The sequence below is a fragment of the Mytilus trossulus genome, chromosome 8 (assembly GCF_036588685.1).
Source record: "Mytilus trossulus isolate FHL-02 chromosome 8, PNRI_Mtr1.1.1.hap1, whole genome shotgun sequence".
In the NCBI taxonomy this organism is placed as follows: Eukaryota; Metazoa; Mollusca; class Bivalvia; order Mytilida; family Mytilidae; genus Mytilus; species Mytilus trossulus.
Window position 1 is genome coordinate 78,447,548 of NC_086380.1, and position 27,900 is coordinate 78,475,447.

At 32.5% G+C, this 27,900-nt stretch overlaps 2 protein-coding genes across 2 annotated transcripts; one reads left to right on the plus strand and one right to left on the minus strand.

Moving 5' to 3' along the window:
• Positions 1-11,560: 11,560 nt before the first annotated feature.
• Positions 11,561-16,160, minus strand: LOC134681435 (uncharacterized). Its single transcript, XM_063541067.1, has 2 exons — positions 15,749-16,160; positions 11,561-12,396 (listed from the first exon to the last, which is right to left on the minus strand). The coding sequence occupies exons 1-2, from the start codon at positions 16,030-16,032 to the stop codon at positions 12,111-12,113; spliced, it is 570 nt and encodes a 189-aa protein (XP_063397137.1). The 5' UTR covers positions 16,033-16,160; the 3' UTR covers positions 11,561-12,110.
• Positions 16,161-17,875: 1,715 nt separating this feature from the next.
• Positions 17,876-26,373, plus strand: LOC134681436 (arylacetamide deacetylase-like). Its single transcript, XM_063541068.1, has 7 exons — positions 17,876-17,998; positions 19,431-19,518; positions 21,732-21,896; positions 22,928-23,056; positions 23,848-23,968; positions 24,742-24,805; positions 25,501-26,373. Exons 2-7 carry the CDS (start codon positions 19,438-19,440, stop codon positions 26,279-26,281), a joined length of 1,341 nt encoding a protein of 446 aa, XP_063397138.1. The 5' UTR covers positions 17,876-17,998; positions 19,431-19,437; the 3' UTR covers positions 26,282-26,373.
• The last annotated feature ends 1,527 nt before the right edge of the window (positions 26,374-27,900 follow it).

Consider the following 27,900-nt stretch of genomic DNA (forward strand, 5'->3'; position numbering starts at 1 on the left):
TCAATGTTCTTTTTACATTTAATGTATAATAAGCATGTTAATTCACATCTTTTACATGTACATATTTTACAACTCTTTAACCGAATTATCCCTTAAGATCTATGGAAATTCGATCTTACAGTCCGATCTCCTAAACAACGACTGCCTGTATTTAGCAAACATCTATGTAAATAGATCAATAATTTTATGTCATTATATTCCAATAGTGCATTTCATTTAAACCAGTATTTTTAGTAAAATCATCATTTTTACCAGGATTAAAATTTATTTTTACGCCAGACGCGCGTTTCGTCTACAAAAGACTCATAGAATCCCAAAAAGTTGAAAAGGCCAAATAAAGTACAAAGTTGAAGAAAATTGAGGACTATTAGACTATTTTTCTAACCTCCCTTACGTGGTCTCTTTAAACCGGTTACGCTGTACTTCAGAATTTGCCAGATTCAGAGATAAACCAACAGCTTAAATTTCTCCAACTTTAAATACACACGAGTACAATAACTAGTATTTTATATACATTATAGTCGCTTGAAGATATAATTCAATTTATTTCTAATCTTTTATTGATCGGTCAACTGACAAGACCATAGATACCTGGGAAGTGGACAAGACAGGTCACGGATGAGCTATATCACTGACCGTTGTGGATAGTAAACTTGGAAATGATAGTAAATAACAAATACCAGTTATTTGAAGTATAGTGATATTGTTTTTCGTAAAATACAGGAAGAAAACGAAAATAGTTGAAATTATTAGAAAAAAAATTAACGGGTTTTTGAATAGAAGGGGAGGGTAGGCAAACAATTGTCCCGTTTCCAAGTGCCTATGGTACACAACTGGTGGTAAATTGTTTAGAGTTGTCACCTATGATATGTCTATTCATTACGACAATGTTATACATACATGTATATTGACAATAATTCTGTTTTATTTTACAGACCAACATAGCTGGGCTCGTATTCTAGTTTCGAGCAGAACATTTTATTGTTTTGCTCTTTTTCTTAAATGTCAAATTTCACCACGTGTTCACCATCAGGTTAAAACTTTGATTTATTCCTTATTAGAAGTGTTTAACGCCAATTTCCGCACTTTTGACTTCATCGTGGAGGACAGCTGTAATTAGTGGAGAAGACTGGACTACCTGGATTAAATCACTGACCAGTGACAAAAAAAAAATAAACAGAAATTATTGTCAATCAATTTAGGAGTCGAACACACATACCACAGGAAGACAGTTTGAGCTCACCGTCTTAGTGAACTTTGTATTGCTATCAAATCAAATCTGTGGATAGATATTAAACGACATCTTAGTTGATCATCTTCGCTAGCCAAGGGTTACGATCCACTCTCGCTCTCTTCACAGAAAATGAAAATGTAGTTGACAAGCTTGTTACTATTTTTTAAAAACATAAAACAAAATTCGTGGTTCACCAAACAAATAAAAGCTGCTATCTTTTATGCAATAATTCGAAGCATTCGCTGAATAAAGCAATATATGGTCCGCAAATAATCAAAACATAACATAAGGACCTAAGAGCTACGGTTCCGCAGCTTTTTGCCATTCTGACTTTTAATTTTGATAACTCATTAGATCATGAGGGTATGAATGGGGTCTTTTAAATTCTTGAACTCTCAGCCATTACTCTGACTATTACTTTTAAATCATTATCTTGTCCATTTCCCTTTTCTTTTTATCCTACCTCCTCATTATTATCACCTTACTAGTATTTTATTATCTTGTGTCCTAGTCTGTATTTGAAGCTTTTTATTCTGCACTGTTTGCCCATTATTCCATAGTCAGATATAAAAGGCCCCGAAATGACAATGTAAAACAATTCAAACGAGAAAACTTATGATCTTATGTATATGAATAATTAAAAAAAAAGGGGGATGAACACATTTCTTAACACAATGACCTATTATCGATAGTCTCATAAGAACGCCGGTGTTTGGTCGTGCTTTTTGTTTCTGTAGGCAGCTAGACAACCATTATTTGTCTTAAGTGACTCCTCCGCTAACACATGCTGATACTAAATATGCAACAACTGGTTCGTTGGAGACAAGTTGTGTGTAGGGCCTCGTTCTGAACTGTCACAAAATGGCAAAAGTTCTGGGCCGCGTTCATAACCGTAGCTGATGCACTACTTAAATATTAACTATTGAATGTGTAGCTATAGACTTGACAATTTAAAGTTATTTATTCAAAGTGCAGGGTCAAATAAATTCTATGGAAATTAGAAATGTGAATGCTTGTTTAACTGAATAACTTTCAAGGTCAATGAAATATGATAAAATGGGCCTACATATATTATCTTGAGCAAGCAAAATGTTTATACAAAATATCTAAATATATGAGATATTTATATAATATGAATTTTGCTTAAATATAAATATTGTAATGTTTGTCTTGGTAACAATCCAATGTTTTTTTTATTGGTGAAACAACTACATATACCAAATATCATTCTGTATGTGACTTTCCCATATCAGGAGCCTGTAATGCAGTTGTTGTCGTTTAGTTGCTGCATGCATCACATATATATTTTTAGCTTTTTGTAATGTACATCATGTTATTCTAAGTTTCTTCTCTGGTATAATGTGATTATAGTCACCGTACCCAATTTTCTTAATTTTAATGTGTTGATGACAATCTCGCCTTTTTAACTCATGTAGCGAAACAAATATCCACACTTCCACATGGACCATAATCAGTACATAGAATACAGTATGATATTATTTCAAATATTAGAAGAATTAATTTTTTTTCCAAAAAATATTGAAAAATTATATTGAAATGTATTTAATACAAAAGTCATGAAATTTATCAATATTACGCATTTGTCATAATTGAACATATTCGCTTACATATACTTATTTTGCACAGTGAATGGAATTACTATTGCTACCATTTCCAACAGCAAGTAAAGTTGTATTATTAATACTGGTCATACTCGTAAACTCGACACGTGGCTGTGTTTCGTGATCTTCGTTGCGTGTAAGACAAAATATAATCCTAGAACGAAGGTTTTTACTCATTATGATATAAATCAAGAAGTTTGCTGCAAATCCAAACTGTAGAATCAATAGCTCAAATTGGTGGATGCCGGTGGAGCAGAGTTGTTTCAATCGAGCACTAGACCGACAGGAAAACGGAATAAGTTCTATAATCAAACAAAACCCAGCTACCATCAATACAATCATGGCGGATCTGTGGTGTCTTTTTCTTATTACTCTGTTGTCGTGTTTTTTTCGACGTTTACATGTTAAACTGAATGCTATATATATTGATGATGTAACTAGCATTGTAAAGCATACCATGTAGAAAACTAAGAGAACCTGTTTGTGCCCACTCGAATTCCAAACTTTTACAAAATTATTTTCACGACAGCACCATGTTTTATCTTGTGATGGGTATACGGTATATAAAACGAGGGAAATATTTAGAATAAATGATAATAAAATCAACACAAAACAGCTAACGAAAGATCTCTTAATTTTCATTATGTAAATTTTACTCCATATTGGAAAATGAATTACGATTGCTTTCTGCACAGCAACTAATGACGTAACAAACAGAGAAGAACTATGAAATGCGTGAGCTAGAAAATACGATATTTCCGAAAATATACAGAATGGATATTTCACTCTGTTTATTTGTAGGAAAACTTCAGTTTCTCGGCTTTCGTCGAAATGAAACATGTCAAATACAAAACTAAGTTCATTCGGGTAAAACATGAATACGGAAGCCAATATATCACAAATTGCTAACATAATGAGTGGCGCTGTTGCCGGGGATAGCAGCCCTTTCTGTCTGAAGGCTCTTACAACCATACTATTGAATATTATAATGATAATTGTTATAACTGATCCCGTGTGAAACACCCAAGGTTTATAAGAGCGCATGCGGAACATATATCCAGTAGGTCCACACGTTAAATTTAGATCTTCAGTTTCATTACCCAGGAAAACGGTATCAGTATCAAAGTCTTCGATGTCTGACATATTGATGCTGATGATCGGCTTATTTTTGTAAAATGTTTGTTTCTGGTTTCTATTCCGTTCTCAAATTTGTAGGCAGGTTAATAAAATACTGTTATTAATGTTGTTCTACGTAGAGTTGATAATAAAAATCCTTTTAAACGACACCCCACTTCCACAACACTATTCCCTGAATGTATTAAGAATTATCAAATGTTCATTGATTGCTATCCTTCATATTTTAACAGTGTAAGGTAATTCATTTTTCATTAAATTTCATACGTTCAAGTCATAAAACCATATTGATAACATTAAAAGTTAAGCCTTCGGCGCTTTCCGTTTTTCTTGAAAGTCATAGTATAGTAGTACATAGATTTATCAATTATAGTCAACATCCCAGTGTACGAAATGAATTCTTAAAACAAATCGTGATGTTGCATGACGCAAAACGATTTAAAAATTATTTCTCCGGGAAAGACTTCTAAATTTCACAGAAAATCCGTACATTTTTTTTTATCTTACACCTACGGATGGAATGTTCTATAGCTCAAATTGAATCGACAATTACGGTTACTGAGCTATTATAGGAGGGACGTGATGGGGGTTCTTTATGTTTTCTTATTTTCTAGGTTATGTTTCTATATTCTAAATATTTTTTTTTTCGTAATTCTGTATTCCCGTTAATTTTTAGCACCCACTAGTTGTGTATTCGTAATGACGCAGTGGCGGATTTTTTTTTTTTTTTTTTTGGGGGGGGGGGCTGCCTCCCTTCTTTTGAGAAAAAAAAATGTTGCTTATATAGGGATCACTAAATCATGACGTAATCGGGCCCCCTCTTAGGCAGCCAGTGGGCCCCCACTAATGAAAATATCTATCCGCCACTGTGACGGTTTAGATTTTGTGTGTCCAGTTTTTCCCATCCTTTATTATTTGTATGTCAAATTTTCCCTTCTTTATTTGTGTGTGTATATTTTTCCTGTCCTTTATATTTTGGATGTCTAGTTTTCCTTACCTTTATTTTTTGTTTGTTTAGTTTTCCTATCCTTATTTGTGTGGGTTTAGTTTTCCTATCCTTTTTTGTGTGTTTATTTTTCCTATCCTTTATTTTGCATGTTTATTTTCCTAGCCATTTTTTTGTGTGTCTAGTTTTCCAATCTTTTATTTATATTTTTCTAGTTTTCCATTCCCTAATTTTGTGTGTTTATTTTTCCAATCCTTTTTTTTCTTTTCTGGTCTTGTTTTCCCATGCATCCTTGTTTTTTTTTGTCATTTTCTGTAGTATTAGTTCATTGTTCAGTATTCTGTAAACACCATTAAGAACCTCAGTTATTATATATATAATGACATCGACATTTGAAAATTCAACAACTGGACATGTAAATAATTTAAACGGTTGCAATTTTGATAATTTATAACGTTGTAAAACTAGATACACGATTTCTAAGTACGTATTTTGTGCAATATATGTATGACGAAATGGATGAGGATTCATTCATTTTTTTCTGTACTGATTGATTTTTTTTTCGCTCACTATTCGTTCAAAATAATTGCTATTATACTTAATAACTGTGTTCTAAACATTGTTCTTTTCTGTATATGTTTTGGAGTTCAGCATGACGTCCATTTTCACTGGACTAGACAAGTACACAATTTTGTGTAGTGGCCAGCTGAGGACCACCTCAAGGTGCGGGATTTTCACGCTGCGTTGAAGACCCATTTGTGGTCTTCGGCTGTGTTCTGCTCTTTGGTTGGGTTGTTGTCTCTTTGACATATTACCCATTTCCATTCTCAATTTTATTAATCTATAACATTTGTGGGTTGCATTATTCAAAACATACCAGATATCACTGAACACTTTTAATGGACGAATGAGTATGTACCCAGTAAATAAAATACTAGACAATTTGTTTTTGAAAATTAACAATAAATTACAATATGAAATGAATATATTGGTGTTATATATATTTCAATTACTAGTACACTCAAGTTTTGCTATTATGCCTTCACCCAATCTAGACATTTAAAGTCAAAAAATAGCTCAAGAGCTTCTCAGCAACCCAAATAAATCCACATCTTTTATTTCAAATATATTTATATGCATTTTATCAGCTTACTCTTTTGTTCAAGCAGGTTTGTATACCACTGTCCCAGGTTAGGAGAGGTTTGGGATCCCGCTAACATGTTAAACCTCACCACATAATGTATGTATGTGCCTGTCCCATGTCAGGAGCCTGTAATTCAGTGTTTGTTGTTTGTTTAATGTGTTAGATACTTGTTTTTCATACAGTTTTGATACATAAATAAGGCCGTTATGTTTCTCATTTGAATTGTTTTACATTGTCATTTGGAGGCCTTTTATAGCCGACTTTGCGGTATGGGCTTTGCTCATTGTTGGAGGCCGTATGGTGACCTATAGTTGTTAATTTCTGTGTCATTTTGGTCTCTTTTGGAGAGTTGTCTCATTGGCAATCATACCACATCCTCTTTTCTATATTTGACATTTCCTTCCGACCACAGTGGAGCTAGGTAGACGTTGTGCATAAGTTTCATAACATTCAGTTGAGGCAAACTAAAGTTAGTTGCGATGCAAATGTTTGCACCTGTCCTAAGTCAGGAATCTGTTGTACAGTAGTTGTCGTTTGTTTATGTAATTTATACATGTTTCTCGTTTCTCGTTTTTATATATAGATTAGACCATAGGTTTTCCTGTTTGGATGGGTTTACACTAGTAATTTTGGGGCCCTTTATAGCTTGTTGTTCAGTGTGAACCAAGGTTCCGTGTTGAAGGCCGTACATTGACCTATAATGGTTTACTTTTTTTTAAATTGTTATTTGGATGGAGAGTTGTCTCATTGGCACTCACACCACATCTTCCTATATCTATCTAGAAACAATAAATTAAGCAGTTTTTCCATTTGTAAAGGGGGATAACTCTTGAACAGAACAAGTAATGCCACCAATATTTAAACTTACCTGTGTTTTGTGGTAATAACAATTGTGTGTAAGTTTCATATTTGGTTGAGCAAACTAAAGTTAGAGAATGGAAACGAACACTGCAGAAATTTTCCATTAATTTTGTAAAGGAGCATAACTCTAGTGCGGTAAATGTAAGGCCTACAAAAATTCGATCTTGATCTGTTTTTATGGTTATACACATTGTGTATAAGTTTCCCTGGGCATTATGGGATCATAAAAAAGTTGTAATAAGGGGTATATTAATTAAATGTATAGAAATAAAGGTAATTTAAAACACAGTTGTTTAATAAAAATAACAAAGTTAAATGTTGTTTTTACTGATATAATTCAACAAGCATGAAGATAGGTAACTAATTTTAAAGATCAACATGTAATTGAGCATCCTAACAAAGGTGATCTGGAAGGAATAAATTTTCATAAACAATAAAAAAGGTAACAGGTTCTTTTCTGAAAATATGCATTTATGAGTACAATAAGTTTAAGGAAATAATTTCTCCTTTCGTTTAATAGTGTAAGTTAATTACAACTGAGTGTAATTTTCTTTTTTGAAAATATAAATCAACTGTAAAGATTAAAAAAAAAAACACTTTTACAAAAATTTTATCACATTTTCAACATCACAACCTTTGAGCATTTCTGTTTTTTTACTATTTCACTTCTAATCTTTCTTTAATTAATATTAAGTCATGATTTTTAATTTAACTTATAATTTCTACTTGATAAAAAGTTTTAAAGTGTCAACAAAAATTTCAAGTCTTAACTTAATCTTTTCATTTTTATCCCATAAGGACCAAAACAACTTGAGTTTTTGAGAGTATATAAAAATAAAAAAATCTTTGAACTAATGAATAAATTACCAAGAACAACACATTTTCAATCTATAAATACTGAGGTTGGATCCATGATCATGGTTAACAAATTACAATTATCAAAACAAAATTAGTTTTTTTTTCATTTTATCTGTAATATATCACATGTCTTATTTTCTGATATATACATGTATATTCAACTTCAAATATTATGAACTTTTCCTGTTTTTATTTTTCCTCATTAATGTGCATATTTATAAGCATATTTGACATTTAAAAATAAATCTCATAGGACTAAAACATAGATACATGTCAGTGTCAGATCCAGCCATTTTAAAAGGGGGGGGGGGTCCCAATCTAGGATAAAGGGGGTGTTCCAGCTATATGTCCCCATTCAAATGCATTGATCGACCAAAAAAAAGTGGGGTTCCAACCCCATAACCCCCCCTCCCTAGATCCGCCAATGCATGTACTAAAGTAAGAGTAACCAACCAATTTAGAAATTGAAATGTCACAAAATGTAGGACAAACTATTAGCATACAAAACATATAGTATCATAATTGTTTTGACATTTGTCAGGAGAAATAAAGCCTGAATCAAAATATAATTTATGTTCATTATACTTAGATTATTTACCGATATAACAAATAATTATAGAAAATTAAGCAAATATCTGTTCACTTGCACTCATTTTCTCTCTTTGCTAAACAATACAGTCAGAGTTCTTGAAAAATGGTGGTCCTCAGAATTTTACCACCAAAATTTTGCAAAGGACAGACACAATTTTAGTATTTTGCAATAGAATTAATAGTGAGGACCAGCAGATTTTCTTCAAGGACCACCAAGGATAAAAAGATTTCACGAACTCTGTACAGTATCGTTAATTTGTGAGGGGGATAGGAGGGGTCCTGACCCTGAAATCCCAGTATCCCGGGCTTAAAAATATGAAATCCAAAGGTCCTGAAATTCAAATAAAGAAATTCACAGATCCCGAAAATGGTCAATCACGAAATCCCGAGCTTAAAAACACCCTATCCCGGAGTCCCGATAAAGGTCCTTTGCCCCCTCTTTTGTACAAACAAAATTAACAATGTTAAATGTTGGGATGTCAGGGATGTATGCACAATTTTCAATGTAAACATATAAGATCCTAAACATGAAAATTAAGTAAACGTAATAAGTTAATGTCTTCAAATAATAAAATGTATATATTATTATCAAACAAAGAACCTCAACTGCAGTATACTATAACTTCAAACTCACTCTGGTATATCATCATCGGGAATATGACTATGGTATAAATTATAGTTTGGCCTTTACAACAATGACAACTGAATTCAATCATGAACATGGACTTGACCTAAGCCTTTCATGCCTTTAGAGAATTACACAAAAATAAAAATACATTTAATTTATTATTCAATCCTTATATATTTTTTTTCATTCCAACTTATCTGACTTGAAAACGAGTTCAGGGACCCCTCTTTTTTAAAATGCCATTTGATTTGATTACGTACGAAGATTATGTGTGCCAATTTTCATGAAAATACAAATAGTGCAATTGTTTTTAATTTGATAAATTTATACATGTATACAGCAGAAATTATGTTTTTTTCTCCATTCATGAACATTTGATAAATATGAGTTATTTGAAAAACAAATTGCACAAATTTAAAAGACATTTATATAAAACAGAATTTACAAATAATTTAACAACAAAAATAGCTTGTGTTTTATTTTTTAAAACCAAAATGTATTAGTGTCTAAAGGAAAAACATTGAAAAATACGTCCACAAACAGAGGTGGATTTAGAGGGGGCAGGTGGCACGGGCACCGCCTTTTGAGAAAAAAAAATTGGTTGCTTATATATATAAGGGAATCACTGAAGCGTGACGAAATCGGCCCCCTCTTAGACAGCCAGTGGGTCCCCAACTTATGAAAATTTCTGGATCCGTCACTGACAAATCTGAATTTTTAATAAATATATATAAATAAATTTGGTGTATTTACTGTCTTCTGATTGGTTAAAATTATTAATTTTATTTTCAATGTTATCAATTTTGATGGCGACACGCCCACTCTGACATTGTGCATTCATACGCCAACATGTGTGTATGTTGTTATTGTCAAGATAAATAATATAAAAAGTTCTTTGAGTCTTATTTTTTTATAGAAATTTATTTATAATGAATGGCAATAATTTATTTTGATTTTATTGAACCATAAAACTAATTTTTCACTCTTCACATTTTACATAATCCACTTCGCGGATTATTCAATGTGAAGAGTCAAAAATTAGTTTTATGGTTCAATAAAATCAAAATAAATTATTGTCAGTCTTTAAATAAAAATTGGACCTCATTTTACTCAATAAGTAGCACATGAGGGTATATTTATATTACATAGATGGTTTAATCAGGGAAAAAATAGACTATACGCAAATTATCAGCAAATTTTCAATATGGGATCAAAACTGTATGATATGCCCTTAAACAAACTGTGTTAATTAGTACTGTAAAATGAAACATCACCAGGTGCTGTTAATTATGTGTATTGGTAAATATACTATATTTTTATGCTTTTACATTTTTCTCACGGATACACATAGTTAATATGGCTTCTACTAACGGAAGCTCTATTTAGAGTTATTGTGTTTAGAGACTACTTATTTTTTATGTCAGTACACTTTTCCTATATTGCCTAATACTGTAAAATGCCCTATGATATATCTTATATATATATCCTGATCTATATATCCAAGTACATGTAAATGTACATGTAGTTCCAATATTTTATAGATCTATAGATTCTGTAATGTCTTTAGGTTGGACAAGATAGAGATGAATAATACTATTGGGATATTCAAACTCGCTAGTTGAAAAAGAAGTGAAAATGCCATAACTAAATATGAAAAAACAACAAACAGACCTGCATGTAAATATAAAAAAACAACTTTAACCTGAAGCGGGATAGACGACCAAATAAACAGACAGACTGACAGACGGACTAACAGACACACAGACCAGAAAACATAATGCCCTTCTACTATCGTAGGTGGGGCATAAAAACACAACATAGAAAAGTAAAGTCTAAGCAACAGGAATCCTGCTAAAAAGGGGGTATCTCAAACCCCATGGGAGGGTGTGCAAACATCTACTCTGAAATACTCTTATATACATTGATATATATTTTTTTAAAGAACAGTTCAGAATTATTTTATTGATGACTGGTTTCTGAACATTTTCTTTTTCCTTAAAGCTGGTTTACCTTGCACTTTAATTTTCAATGTTTTGATATAAAATAACTTATTATGCCATGAATTTCAGATTAAACAATTCTAAAGTTTATAAAATTCTTGATTTTTTCATGAACTCACTATTAATGCTGTAAGATCAACATTTTTTAACTTCTAATGTTTAAAAAAACAACTTTTGGCATCTGTACATATAGTGTGGAATAAATGGGAGAAAAAACATGAATGCAAATAAAATAATGACAGAATTTTTACCATGTATCTTTGATCAACAAACGATCAATTCATTAAACTCATATATAGCACTGCACATGTAAATTAATAATACTTAATTCTTGAAAACTTATAAAATATGGCACTCTATAAAGCGGAATCAGAACTATCCTCAGATTGAATTTGCGACGTTTTTGCTATTTCATCACACACTTCACATGACTTTAAAAAAATCAAATTAAATGACAAACAAAAAATTGGCAAATCATGACACTTAAGTTAAGAGTAATATAACACTTTTAAAACATATATAGGAGCACTAGGAAAAAATACTAAAGACTGCTCCATAGGAAAATCAAGGCTTTCTTGTTGCCTTTGGTTATTTCAATTCATTTCATCAAATATTTTCTCATGTTCCTTGTGGAAAAACAAAGCCTCAGTATGTATAATAGGAAAAATGTGAATACTTTTTTTTCCATAAAAAATGTTAATACCCTTTTTTTTCCATTAAAAATGTGAATACATGTACATAAAATGAATGATTTCTGGTATAACAATACTGAACCTGTTTTAAATGTAAAATGATGAAAAACATAATATCTAATAAAAATACAGATCATATTCCCTCGCTTAAAGTAACAAAGATCTGACGGCACTCATTGGTCCTTTCTTGAATTTTGAAATCCTTGAGCTGGGCCAAATTGTGTACACCTTCAAAAACTATAGTTTACAGTACATGGTGTCAGAACCATATTTATAAGCAAAGTGTTCACATAGGATCTACAGATTAACAATCAAAAATGGAAAAAAACATGTCACTGGGTTAGCTTAAATTGCTTTGACAATATCACATCATATCACAAACAGTATGAAATAAAATCAATTACTTTGAGCTTTTAGACTGAAACATTGCTGAGATTTCAGTGAATGTGTCGTAACAAATGTCTTCTCTCACTTCCACTGCCCAGTGTCCAAATTTTTTGGCTTCATTCGTATTGTCTGTGTCATCGTCGAACAGGATGACCTCATTTGGCTTAATAATTTCGTGTCTATTTTTGTACAAACATGTTAGAACATCAGCAATGTGAGCCTCTTTTCCATTTATTTCATAATTATTCCTTTCCAAAAAGTCGGATGTGTTCCCTCTCACTACTATTTTTGATGCATCTCTGTAAAAAAAAATAAGAGAAAACATTTTTATATTTTTAACATATTTAACAATCTTGAAAATCAACAAACAATAATCTTATTAAATGATATGTAATGATTATGTTGATGGGGGGAGGGGGGTCTTTATTTCTGTACATGCTGAATTTTTTAATGTTTTAGGTAATTTTTCCCTGAAAATCTCTAATCTGTTTAACTCCATCCAAACTCTCATTTTTGTGTCCCACAATATGAATTTTACAACAACGAGATCTAAGCAAGATTTCAGCACTATCAAAACCTTTATGCACCAGTACTATAATTAAAAAATATTTATTACATCTATTATAAACAAGAGAGAAGCAAATATCAAAGTATTACTGGACTATATAATAGGTTTTAATATGGAAATTTATCATAACACTATATATTCCATATGAAGAACGTACATGTATGCACAAGTTAATTATGTATGCTTATCATGTTAATATGAATTAATACATTGTAGATATAATGGCTACAAATGTCAGAATTTATGATATCACAAAATCAGTATACATGTACTGATCTTGAAATTAAATTTATTGTACCTTTATTGCAGAAGCAAGATTTTTAACACATTTGTTTTGCCCTTTATTTGCAATTGTTTGCTCATTATTCTCAGTCTGTAAACCCTTATCAGGCCTTCATGAATGAGTTCAAGTTCATGTATAGGGATAACCATAATAAATAGGGGTCCCTTAATTTATATCTTTTTTTCTTAATTCATTCTTTCTTCATCTAAAAAATGTATTTTGCCCTTAACTCTTTAAATTAAAGCCTCCAATATCCATCATTCATTATTTTCTCTTTAAAAAATGTTTTTGACCTTTAATCTGTACTTTGCTCATTATTCTCCGTCTGTAAACCCAATTCAGGCCTTCATTTATAGGGATAACCAGGATAATTGGATTTGTACTAACATGACTAAGAGAGTTGCAGAAAAATTCATTAAACATTTAGTCATATTTAATTTTAAATTTCAAAGGAAACATCCAAATGACTTCAATACAAGTAGGTGATTACTGAAACTGACAAGGGACAATGCATACAGATCTTAATCTTCTTAGAATTTTAGAATTGAAATATCATTAATATTGGTGATCAAAGACAATGTAATAATTATAGGTCTCATGACAAATATATATCAATAGAAATCAACAAATTAAAAATTGTTAAAATCATATACCCTTGACAATCTTTCTATGATCATGATGATCTATATATCTAAAAACAATAGGTATCAATTATAATGCTTAATTGGTCACATACATTTACCAATCAATCAATTACATGATACATGTATTTTCAAGGAGTGTGAAACAATCTTAATTTTCAGCCTATGAAATTGAATGTACATTTTTTGTCACCATATGAAAAAGAAGATGTGGTGTCATGCATGATTGCCAATGAGACAACTATCCACAAAAGACCAAAATGACACAAACATTAACAACTATAGGTCACCATACGACCTTCAACAATGAGCAATGCTATTCACATGTATGAATAAACAAAGATCAGTTAAAGACATTTTCTGAAAATTAGACACAGGTACATGAGAATCCATGACAAATCGCCCAACTGGCAAATCCACAGGCACTTGTCTCAGAAAAAAAATTCCTATATACCTTATTATAACACAAGGTACTTAATTTGCATTTTAGAAAAATGTTAGGTGGTGACGGAGTTTCGTTATATGCCGCTTTATAGGCTGTCAACCCCACTAAAGCTTGTTATATCGTAAATCTAAATTGATTTATCTATACAATGATATGGTGTATAACATGCCTACATTTGTTGTCGGAATCATCCGTAGCATTATCCTACCAAAGTATGTCAATCGTAATAATTTTGCAAACCGCTGAAGTATTGGCAATAAACGTCCGCAGTAAATGATTTATTATAAAAATCGTATAAAAAAACCTGCTAGTTTTCGTATGAATAGAACTTATCATACAGTTAGTAAAATTGTATGATATACCGTGAAAAAAATCTAACAAGTGTTGTTTGTGGTATGTCTAATAAGTTACAAATTTTCCCATGACGTCAATGTCTTTCAGACTCTCTCTTGACTTTACGGATGAAATGAAACAAGATCAGATAACTCCGAGAATCAGCTAGACTTTCCCATAGAATTGACCAATCAGAAACCGAGATATACAAGGAGCATGACGCGTTTATTGCCAATTCTTCAGCGGTTTGCAAAATTATAACGATTGACATACTTTGATAGGATTGCTACGGATGATTCCGACAATAAATGTAGGCATGTTATACACCATTGTAAAGATAAATCAATTTGGATTTACGATAAAACAAGCTTTAGTGGGATTAACAGCCTATAAAGCGGCATATAACGGAACTTCGTCACCACCCAACATTTTTCTAAAATGCAAGTTAAGTACCTTGTGTTATAATAAGGTATATAGGAAATTTTTTTCTGAGACAAGTGCCTCTGGGCAAATCCCCCCACATCTCATCGCCCCACTTTTTCACCAACTCACCCCTCTCTTGTTTACCAACTCGCCCCACTTAGGAAAAAGGGTAAAATTCCATTGATCATATGTTTGATAACTTGCCCCACTAGTAGAAAGGGTCAACATCCTGTTTTAATAAGGTCTGCCAACTCGCCCCATTCATGACAAATAGATAAATAAGGATAAATTTAGAACTGACAACTAACCACATAAAGATGCAAACCCGTTGTATTGTCACGCAATAGAAGTTCCTTCATAATATAAGTTTCAAAAGGAAAAAAAAATTCTGGAATATTATTTCCACAAGAATAAATATTACAGTAAATGTTCTTAACCAAATAAATGGTAAAGAAGTGTTTCTCGAATTTGTTTTGGGAAAAAAGATGAATTTATGAAGAATCTGGTGCCATTTCCTTCTTTCATTTGACTTTTGATTAGACCTGCTGAGTTATTTATTTTCAATACATACATGACATAGCTACATGTACAAATGTATATAGCAAGTCAGGTAATTTATTTTTAAACTACAACAGAACAAACCATTTATATTTTTTGTAATAATTTATCAAGGCTGAGTTATTTATTTTCAAAATCCTCCTGATGTTGTTGTATTCTATTATTTATTTTTTTACTAAACACACCAGGAAAAGTCCTGTGTGCGATTAATTAATTATACATTTGTACAGTTCACTACCATTTGACTACTAACCCCATACCCATCCAAAGAGCCTTTTTTTAGTGGGTTAGTAAAATCCAAAGGGTGACTCAGGCTATGGCCTCAGCCCCTTTGGATCTGTAGGGAGGTTAGTAGCAAACTATATAACTTATATTTATAAATTGTAAGCTGAAACTTTACCTATCATATAAATTTTTCATCAGATCTTTAATTAACCAAGACTGTGCAGAGTAGGTAACAATGGCAACGTAAATCCCTTTGTCAAGGCAAGTATGAATCAAATCTCTCATGCAGGGACGGACCTCTTTGACCAGGTTTTCTATTGTTTCTTTCCATCGACCACCAGAGTGAATAGATATCAATGTCTGATCGAAATCCATCGCCAGAAGACGAATGCCCTGTTTGTGCATGGCGTTGACCAGTACTTTGACCTTGCTTGCGTCTGTTACTTTGTCAGCTGACATGGTATGCGAATTAACTGTTCATCAAGCTTAAATCTTACGGAAATATTAACAATATTCTTAAAGTATCAACATTTTGCGTATATTTCAGGTCATGTTATGATTTTTTTTTCTCTCAGATTTTCGTAACCGGAAACATAACAAATAAACTAAATGTAAATCGGAAACGAAACTAACAAGAGATATTTCCGGACAATTGCAAACTTTTCGATAAAAAATCAACTTTTTACTGAGGTTTGTGGTTTTAAAATGATTTATAGAGAAGGACTTTCGAATCCTTGTTTTATATATTTATGCTGCGAAAGAGGAGATGTCAAGTTCAATAAATAATCATGTTTATTATTACTAAAATTGTCGGAAACTATTTGTTATCATCATGTGTAAATCCACAGCCACAAGCACTTAATTTACTTGTCTCACTTGGCACTGACTGACCTAAGATGGGGGAGGGGCTCTAGTCATGCTTCGGTGATTGCCTATATAATATACCAAACTTTTTCCACGAAAGGGGGGACCCGCCTTCCCCCTGAATCCGCCTAACGGTTCTGTCATACAATCAGTGAAATAAGGAATATATAATAGGTATTTATAGTGGATTGGGAAACAAGTTTTACAACTTATATTAATCCCTTTCGACTTTACGGGTGCGAGTGCTGCCTTGTAGCGGCATTAGCCTACTCTTTTTCGAAATCTACAAGGTTGTCTTTAACGTGCAAGAGATATGGCTCTCTCTTAACACGGGTCCGAGCCATTTATCTTCCCCTTCTGACGGACTATCATCGTTTCCTCAAGACCATACTCGCATGTGGTGTCAAGGGAGAGCCGAAGATTGAGTTCTGAAATTTTCATCCCGAACGGGAATCGAACCAGGAACCTTTGTGTTAGTAGTCCGATGCACTAACCACTACACCACGGCTCTCTACAGGTTTAGATTGTGAACAGTACACTCGGCGAACATTGAAATTCCAAAAGGAAAATGGATAATCATGACTGTACACTATATTCTCTGTGGTACATTTGCAAGAATATAACGCGAGAATGAATTGACAATACCTTAATCCGCCCCTGCATATTCTTCCGAATTAGACTTTGACCGGGTTTGTAATAACTTGAGCATGCAACACGATGGGTGCCACATGTGGAACAGGTTTTGCTTATGGTGAAGTTGAAGTCATCCTTTCGTCAATTTTACGGACACCATCACAAGTTGGTTGACCGTTATGAAAAAAAGTTTCACATATGATATAGGATATGACATATGTTCCTTATACGTACATGTCGTAATTACAATCCATTTTCCTTTTCACACGAATGTGACCTACCGAATGAGACTTTTACCGGGTTTGTAATAACATGAGAAACACGACGGGTGTCACATGTAATGCAGGACCTGTTTATCCTTCCGGAGCGCCTGAGAACACCCCCAGTTTTTGGTGGGGTCGTGTTGCTTATTCTTTAGTTTTCTATGTAACAATTGTATCTTGTGTCTGTTTGTCTTTTTATTTTTTTGCCATGGCGTTGTCAGTTTATTTTCGATGTACGAGTTGGAATATCCTCTGGTATCTTTCGCCCCTCTTTTATAAAGATATTTATGAGTTAAATGTTTATAGAAATGCAAAAAAAACATCTGAAAAATCTCAACCGAGGAAAGGATCATATTTTAAATTTTGCTTTGCTAAATGCCCAACATAATTTCGTAAAAAAGTTACAATATGGGGGGGGGGGGGGGGGGGGTCCGTCTACCCCTATCAAATGGTAATACATACATCCATAAGGTAATTATGTAACATTTGTTGTTTATAAAGCTGAACTTATCTAATTCATAAGTAAAGATAAGAAATGTACTTCTAATTTATAATACCACACTGCTAACTTAAGATAATGAGAAGATAGTAACGAGCTTTATCTTGACCTGTCCTAGCATTTTCCCGTAACCGGTCTACAACCACGTGGAACTCTAACAGAACAGGTAACGCAGTCCTATTTCTTTCTTAATTTTTACTTTACTCGATTGCTTTATTTTAAATAATTACAATTGCATCCTTTCATTGATACAATTTTGAAATTGAGTATGTTGCAAATTCTTTCTGAGAACTTCTTTACTACTTATTATTTACAATATGTATAGTAAAATTATCAGTTAAGATAGCGAGAAAGCCACGGTAAAATGACCTTCAAGTCAATGTACACATTTCTGGTTAAATTTGATATTATTTACACAAAGTACTTTGCAAAAGTATAGAATATTTTCATTGCACCAATTAAGGGTGTATTTCAAAACTCAAACTGAAGTACATTAATAAGAAGTTAAAATGAACGAAAGGAACGCTGATCTTAATTCTTTCATGAGTCGGAAAATACTATTATCAAGCGCTTAGAAACAATCTTTCACCTTTATAAACAAAAACCTCGTCAATATAAATATAATGCAATGTTATAATTAAAGTAATCCACAAACATAAAGCTCTGGGGTGGTGAATCCTAAGATTCGTCCAAAGTTTCGAGAATACGACGTAGGACAAAGACTAGTCATAAGATGGTCTTAGGACACGTCCTAATCCCAAGCTAGCTTCGAGAACACCACACAGACTTACTTCACGTACTTTGTTTTTTGGAATGCCTGTCCGGTATCCCGTGCCATCATGGGCATCATCACATGGATAGTACTGCGTCCCATTGACTCGAAAATTGATATGAAAATAGTAGAGCTGCAGATCAAGAATCTCCCTCCCTTTAATTTACATAATATAATTTGAAAACAGATTAAAGTAGAATACATATGATGTGTAGCTTTTTTTTTTTAATATCTTTGCAGCAGTTTAGTACATACATTACATGTAAAGACATCTTCTGGTTCCTACAATATATAGGTCGAAAGATTTTAAAACTGTGTTCCTTTGAAAGCATGATCTTAACATAAGTTTTAATCAAATGATTGATACTGGTGTTTATCGATGTGTTTTACAGTTAATTTCCTAATGCACGTAAAGCAAAATTTTGGTTGGCTTGCTTGCTTTGTTTATATGATTGTTTCTACAAGCTTTGTAAATAAGATTGACATATATAGGCATAGTTTAACCTGTATATATATAACATTTAAATTTAATTGGGTGTTATCCTAATGATTGTACAATATAAAAACAAAGCAAGCAAGCGAACTAAAATCTTGATCTACATGCTATAGGAAATTACCTGTAAAAAATGTAAAATGTATATATATACTTTCCATCCTGTCAAATAAAGTACGAATTTAAAAGTTGAATAGACTTGATTGATCGGCCAAAGGGAGATAACTACAACAAATTTACAAAAAACTACCGAATCGTATTTCCTATTTTTGATGATAAAACGAAACGTGGAATACCATATGTTGTGTTATTAAATTTTGCTGTAAATTTCAGCTAAAGAATGGTACAAAAAGGGCATAAAAAGAAGGAAGGAGGAAAAGATCTGGGAAAACTGATACATGACCATGATGCTAAGTTGAAGGTAAATATGGCATTTAATTGGTGCTTTGCAGCTTTTATCATCTTTTATTGTTTCTTCGCTATGGTGCTTGTCCTCGCCCCAAATGCTTCAAATTTTTGATGCGTCAAAATCATAAAAACTATAATGTGAAGCTTCTCAACTACGCATCAAGCATTTCAGATTCAGATCAACGACTTGTAAACTCGGAAGTCAGAATAACATGTCCCATTTAAACGTGTCTTCCTGGCCTTGAAGTTGTAGCAGCTGGTCTGTATGTGGGCTGACACGTGGTTATAGAACCCAGTTCTGAATGTCTAGCATATATATGTACACGATTAATATTATATACAACAAGTTAGAATAAACGACACAAGAATATTTAAGGAGGAAATTATAAATGTCAGGTCAAAAAGTACATAACACCAAATGTATGGAGAGCACAACAAAAATATACATAAAAAAAAGAGTTTATGTTGAAGATATCCTCAAGATACATCCTTGTTTTATTTTTAGCTTGCATGGAGTGAAAAATAATTAAACAATTCATTATGTTTGTAAAAGTATAGTTATCATGTTTATAGTCCATTTTGATACTATATATTGTAATTCATATGATAGTAATAAGATAGACACGCGCATTTCTATTTTGAAAGCTGTTTTAAATTTAACTGTTATAAGATATCTTATATAACTATCCCTTTTGTGAAGTGATAACTTAATCTTTTATGAACTTAAGTATCCAAGGATAACATTTTTAAAAAAAAATCAATTAATTTAATGGATGATTTATGAAATTCGAAAACGTAAAAAAACATTTTTAGTTTTTTTTTACCCTATCAATCATAGTATTTTTTTTTAATGTAACACTTACATTTATTGGGGAAATCTGAATTCAACATAATTGTTTTGTCATCTGCTTACCCACAAGACCCCCCCCCCCCCCAAAAAAAAGTCAAGTTGAAAATCAAACTTTATTTTTCGGAAAAAAGCATACACCGCCTTGAAGTTAAATGGTCGTTCCCTTACGCTTCACATGAAATTGAATATACACAGTGTACGTAGGACTAGCAAAACATAGATATAATTCACAAATCTTTATTCAGGTACTTAAAAACGTCAATTTTATATTACTAAAACCGACATTTGACTGGCATTTGTTATAACTGAGGGTCTGGATTGGGATCGTTCATTTCTGTATTCTCTAAATTAATATTTGAGGTATTTTCTTTATTCTTTATGTACAGTATTTTGCCCATGATTATTATTCTTTATATTTTAGAATCCCATTAGTCATTATTTTTAATTTGTTTGTCCTATTTTCTCTATTCTTTATATATTTTGGACCATTAATTACACTTTGTATTTTGCAACTTTTGTCAATATTGTCTATTCTGTAAACATGGTAAAACACATCTAGACCCTTAAGAAATTACCGGTTGTATGCATAATAAGAATAAGGGTAAGTAATTATAACATATATAATGCATTACACAAACTTGTGACAGAAGTTTTAAGAAATAATTGACAGACAACAAGGGAAACACAGTTAATTTTGAATGCATTAAATGCATTAACTCGTTTGTTACAAAGAAATTCACATGAATAAAAATTGAAGTCATTTTTTGCAAAGGTTTGAATGTTCCTTTATACATATATTTTCGAAATAGACCGAATTAATAGATATCTTTAAAAAAATTCAGTGTTCCGAAATTTCGACATACAAAAACCAATTCAACTCTTTCAACTGACTAATCTTACTTTTAGTCACACTATAAGAAAAGCCGGGGGCGAGATCTCACAAAACAGGTGTAATCCTGCCTTATTTATGCGCCTGTCAAAAGTCAGGAGCCTCTGACCAAATGACCCTTTCTTAGTCTTGCATATGTTTTTAATTTTGGTTTATTTAATTTACTGAGTAACGTAGATTCTCGCTGAACTTTTCCCTGAACTAGTCCACATTTTTGTTTAGCGGTGAACTGAAACCCGCTTTTAAGTGTTAAAGACCCCTTGATGGTCCTGGGCTGTATATGCTCTTTGGTCGGTTAGTTGTCATTTTGACCCACTTCCAGTATCCATAGTCCATTTATTATCGTTTTTGTCATGTTTGTAGGGCTCAGTAATATGACATAGTTTGAAGCGAGTTTCAATAAACCGTTTGATGCGTAATCGTATTTTTTAGGGTGCAGTTGTATGACATATTTTGAAGATAATAAAAACAAACATTGTTTTTGTAGGGTTCAACGATATGGAATATTTTGAAGCAGTCTATGTTTGCTATTATCGTTGGTATATTGGCACTGTGCTTGTTTAACTATATGGATACACAGGTACCAGAAGGAGTTACGGAAGTATGGAGCGCCAGAATACTAGATACATCACTCAGAACGATGGGCAAAGTGGTAAAACAATCTTTATGCTAACACGATACATGATCATCAGACACTATCCTCTACAGAAGGACACCTATATGTTTTAATGAGACTTCAATCATGTATAATTTTGAACACAATGAGTGGTGCAGGAGTAGAAGAGAAGGCGTTAAAACATCTAAAAGCGAACAAAAAAATAAAATTAAAAAAAATGAAAACATATTTCTATCAGTGTGTTACCTTCACTTTTTTTTGTACTATTTACAGTTCATTACTATATAGACCTGTTTGCATATCGTCCTGAACACATTTGACATGTTTTGTCACTGGACGTTAAGCAACCAACAATCAGTATACTTGTAAGATTTTTGACATTTATTAACAATTTTCTAAGTTAAAACAATGCAAATTAGTGTGTTTTTTTAAACCAGTAACAACCACCAATCTGAGTTTTCAAAATAGCAATTAAATATTGCTAGCTGTCAATGGAGATTTTAAGATTGACATTAGATATTTGTCACTACACAGCTACTTTTGCATAGGTATTATTTCTGTACTAAAAATATGTAGTACTGGAAATTTACTTTTAATATTTAGTACTATTTCTTTACTTTAAAACTATTGTAATATTTAGATACTTGTAGTTTACAGTACTTGATTTGTACTAAATATTTTGGTACAGAAATAATACAATATTCCATGTTTGAAAATCAAAACTTTAAGAGATTTAAAATAGAAAAACTTTCAAAATGCTGAAAATGTAACGGTAGTAACCAAGGATCTGTAGGTACCTAAATATTACAATAATTTTAGAGTAAAAAAATATTTTAAAATTAGATTGCCAGTACTACAAATGTTTAGTACAGAAATAGTACATATGCAAAAGTAGCTGTGTAGGAAAATTGATTTTTAATTGTTTTTATTATGTCTGCCTTATCCATATATAGCTTTTTATGTTTATCTTAGTTTCTAAACGAATGAAAGCATTATTTAATTAGTTTGGAATGTTATTTATCAATTGTATGTCATATACTATTTCATCGTTGTACTCGTATTTTTAGATTCTGTACCTGAATAATTTTGGGGTACACGGAGGTGTCTGCAAATTTACCAGAAAGGGTGTGGATATGATGCTGACAACTCTCATCACCGGAAGCCCATTTGGTTTGGGTGCAGATCCAGAACTGAAGGTATAAAGATCTATAAATATTCTAGTGTATGTATGACAAATTGACGTGTATATTTTTATAGGAAATCAACACCAGAATGCTAAAAAAAAGGCAGAAGCTAGACGGATTTTGAATGGAAAAGTAATCAGTAATATTTGTTATAAAGGTATAGGAAGATATGGTGTGAGTGCCAATGAGACAACTCTCCATCCAAATAACAATTTTAAAAAAAGTAAACCATTAGAGGTCAATGTACGGCCTTCAACACGGAACCTTGGCTCACACCTAACAAGAAGCTATAAAGGGCCCTAAAATTACTAAAGTTACATAAAACCATTCGAACGGAAAAAACAACGGTCTAATTTAATTGTGTCATGTGTACTATTGTTTTTCTGTTTGTCTTTTTCATTTTTAGCCATGGCGTTGTCAGTTTGTTTTAGATTTACGAGTTTGACTGTCCCTTTGGTGTCTTTCGTTCCTCTTTTAATCGTATATATATCTCTTGCATTAAATTATTATAAATCGCTAGCCATTATTACATGAAAGTTTTCATGACTTTACTTGGTGTAAACTTTTTATTGACATTTTTAAGATGCCTTAAATTTTACACATTCTATGCATGTTAATATTTACAGTTATTTTACTTTAACATTATGTACCTTTTACAAAATTATTAAATGAACAAATGACTTCTTCAAATTTATTGAATGAAGGAATTAATGAAACTTTCAGCATGAATATAATGAAAACCCATGTCAAAAAGAAAAAAACCTTGATCAAACAATATTATTAATACTTTATGTATATTGTAGATATATGATACAGTGTTTGATGGAGTTGGTGTAAGAGTTTATGAACCTGTCAATCTCAAATCAAACAAAAGACCAGCATTAGTATACTATCACGGCGGTGGTTGGTCCTGGTTATCTGTTGGTATGTACACGTATATATCTGATCTCCTTGCATTGTAAAACCAAGTAAAAAAACAAATTTGCGATAACAAAATGTTCAAATGTGTTTTGCACTGTGATTGGATTGTTATCTCTTTGACAAATTCCTCGTTTCTATTCTCAATTTCATCTTGCAAAAAATAAGCCGTCAAAGCACAGATACATTGGTAGGTACTAGATACATAAAGTCATACAGCCATGCAAGGTTGTTATTTACAAAGATATATATTGTAGTATAGAAACTTCACTGTTTGTTTTAATGAGTGCAGTATAATTCTAGATTGACCCATTACTAGAATAGCATTAAGTTTTACTGGATAAGCTTAAAGCTGTAATGACGGAAAACTAAAGATATGACATGTCGACAGTCTTTAAAATATTCTTCAAATGTTAAAGATATTTTGCAGGATCTTAATCTCGCAATTTTAATCCTTAACACTTTCGCCGGGGGTCAAATTTGCGTATCGGACAACCATTACCCCATCTTATAATTGATTTCGATTTGCACAAACTATTTCTGAGGGGACATTTTCTCGCATTTTAATTATGTAGTTGCGATAATGTCCACGTTTACATGATTAAATAGTATCATGTATCTTTCGTTACTTAACTATGATTGTTGTGTTATGAATACCCGCGCGAAAAAATACTAGGCAAAAATGTCCACTTTTACATCATGATGAATTATAAAAAGTATCCTGTATCTTTCGTTACTGAACTATAATTGTTGTGTAAATACACGTGATATTGTTTCAGATGTGTATGACGGAGCAACAAGAGCACTAGCCAAGCGAGTTGGTATGGTTGTAGTTTCTGTGAGGTGAGTTATAATTTTGCAAAATGTTTCATTTAAGTTTCAAATTGAAATGATAATATGTTTTAATTATCCAAGATGATGGATAATGTTATATCCCCCCCTCTTCCATAAAATCAAATGGTAGCTCACTCATAGACTTTACCATTTCTGTATTTGCATTGGATCCGTTTTTTTGTTATACTGATTTTACACTATAACATACTATGACCAAAATGACAAAGATATGACCTTTTTGAATAAAAGCATATTCAGTCTGTATGAAATAAAGTATAATATAGGCTATAAATTAGTTACTTTTAACACTTTTCTGTTAAATGATTATTCTCACCATTTCTTTGCATTTTTCTTTAATTTCTTGTTTATGCCCGATCTGAGATAGCGCCATTTGTACTTTACGATACAGTTGTGGTCACTACAATTTGATACTTAAGACACCTGCATGTTCACCATAATAGGAATTTTCAATAATTATAACAAATAATGGTTTTGATCCAAATTTTGCCGTTCTTTACATATCATTCAATAAGAGTGTACGTGATGTCTGTTGTCTTTTGGACACTTTTTGGACACTATTGGTTTGGACAAAGGTACCAAAACGCATTTCCTACCATGATAGGACATACAAAAAACATTTACGCAATATGGAAATGATGTTATAAAACTGTAAATGTGTTACATTTTTTTAATTTTTTTTACAGTTACAGACAATCACCAGAGCATCCTCATCCAATACCTTTCGAAGACTGTTTAACAGCAACTAAGTACGTCGTCAACAATGCTAAATCTCTTCATGTAGATCCGTCACGTGTAGCCATTTCCGGTGACAGCGCAGGTGGCCATTTGTCAGCAGCCGTTGCTATGGCGATGAAGAAAGAGATCAAAATTTCCGTCCCAATTTACCCTTGTTTACAATTATTTGATTTACAAACACCATCATATATTGAAAACAAAGATTATATTCCAGGAATGCTGACCGATGTGTCCATGTTGACCTATTGGCTAAACTATGGAAATATCAGTTACAACTATATCGATGATATCTTAGCTAACAGACATACATCTCAAAAACTTAAACAATCATTGTATGCTAAATATGTTAGTCCAGATTGGTACATGAAGGAGCATATAAGAACACCTAGTTTACGAAATATGAAGAAAGAAACGAACTTTGGAAAAACTGAATTATCCAATCAAATACAAGAGACAATTCTAAACCCTGATTTTTCACCTTTAATGGTGCCGGACGTTAAGTTCAAAGACTTGCCGCTTACATATGTGTTAACAGCTGGATATGACGTTTTACGTGATGATGGACTCATCTATTATCAGCGTTTGAAAAAGGCTGGTGCTAAAGTACAATTGGCACATTATTCAGAGGGATTTCATGGTATGATTTTCTTTTTTGACGGTCCTATGCCATTTCAAGTAGGAATTCGTGCAATGAATGACCTTGTTGAATTCTTGAAGAAAAAATTATGATAACTGCTCAAATATTAAAGATCTGTTATTGTCTAGATTATAGATTTATATGCAAGGGATATGTAGCGAAGAAATAAAAAATGTCTAAAATATGCAATGTTTTTTTTGTTATCTGTATGAACTGAGATTCATAGTGTGTATTATTATTTAGTGAATTGATAATTATTTCGGGAGATGGTAAATGTATTCATTTTATAGAAATTTGATCTTGTTAAACACTGGTTTTGATTGTCTGCATTCAATGTCATTGTTAGCAGTCTTTGTGATATATGGTAGCGGCCAGTTGTTGATGGTAAAGAAAGCTCGATTGAATGGAGAGAAATACCGACATGCTGCAGGAAAACTGACAATTTCTATAATAAAGGGAGGTGTGGTATGATTGACAATGAGACAAGCATTCAATAAAGTTCAAATAATGTGGACGTTAGCAATCAAAGTAAAGCATACGGCCTTTAATAACGAGATACCGTAACATCGGCTATAAAGGCCCCGACATGAAAAACTATGAAACACTTCATTTGTAAACACTTTCTGCTTAAGTTATAACAAAACAATTTACTAAAACAAATATGACAGAGATAAACCAACTACAACCACTGAATAACAGGCTTCTGACTTGGGAAAGGCATATACATAATGTGGCATGGTTTAACGATCGATAATGCGTTGTGGGCACCAGACCCTTCCGTAACCTTAGGTGCAGTGGTGAAACATCACAAAATATGAACAAACCAGAAAATCAGTTGAAAAGAGCTGAAGTCATCGGAATGACACAAAGCACAGACTGGACGAAGCAGAGTATTGACAAAGCACAGACTGGACGTAGCAGAGTATTGACAAAGCACAGAATGGACGTAGCAGAGTATTGACAAAGTACAGACTGGATGTAGCAGAGTATCGACAAAGCACAGACTGGACGTAGCAGAGTATTGACAAAGCACAGACTGGGCGTAGCAGAGTATTGACAAAGCACAGACTGGACGTAGCAGAGTATTTATATACCCCCTTACAAAGCACAGACTGGGCGTAGCAGAGTATTTATATACCCCTTACAAAGCACAGACTGGACGTAGCAGAGTATTTATATACCCCTTACAAAAAAGATGTAGAACTTACTTTTTGAACGCTGTTCAAAATCTTGGCTTATAATTGATTGCAATGGCCTTTGTTCTGTCGTTTGTTTGTTCGTACATCTGTTTGTACAATAAATGTACGAATTTGTCAGAATATGCTGGACGTAACATAATTATGCTGGATATGATGACTTTTCTTATACATTGTATATGACAAAAGCTCAAGACGGAAAGTCAATTGGTGGACCATAGACTTTTCTGATCTGTCATACACCCACTTTGTGATTTCTGATGCGTCAAATGACAAGTGAGGGATATGGTTAGCGACATATCACAGGGTTTGGTTGTTGTTTTTGTTGTTGTTGTTTCCCGTCAATTTTTTTGTTTACAATGTGAAGTGGAGCGTTGAATGTTGTAAAGTCTATCTGTTGAGATTAATACGCCATTGCTAAAAATTTAAAGTTGTACAACGCGTTTTTTCTTTGTTTGGATATTAAGTGTCGATACGAGCGACAGGGACACACAAGGTAAAGTTTCCCCTTAAAA

What these genes read in the sequence shown, in the direction of transcription:
- LOC134681436 (XM_063541068.1), top strand. Translation starts at nt 19,438, where the DNA reads ATGGTACAAAAAGGGCATAAAAAGAAGGAAGGAGGAAAAGATCTGGGA. An exon ending in TCAGAACGATGGGCAAAGTG is followed by an intron (nt 21,897 to 22,927) that starts GTAAAACAATCT and finishes TCGTATTTTTAG; the next exon opens with ATTCTGTACCTGAATAATTT. An exon ending in TTGGTCCTGGTTATCTGTTG is followed by an intron (nt 23,969 to 24,741) that starts GTATGTACACGT and finishes ATATTGTTTCAG; the next exon opens with ATGTGTATGACGGAGCAACA.
- LOC134681435 (XM_063541067.1), bottom strand. Translation starts at nt 16,032, where the DNA reads ATGTCAGCTGACAAAGTAACAGACGCAAGCAAGGTCAAAGTACTGGTC. An exon ending in ATGAAAAATTTATATGATAG is followed by an intron (nt 12,397 to 15,748) that starts GTAAAGTTTCAG and finishes TTTTTTTTACAG; the next exon opens with AGATGCATCAAAAATAGTAG.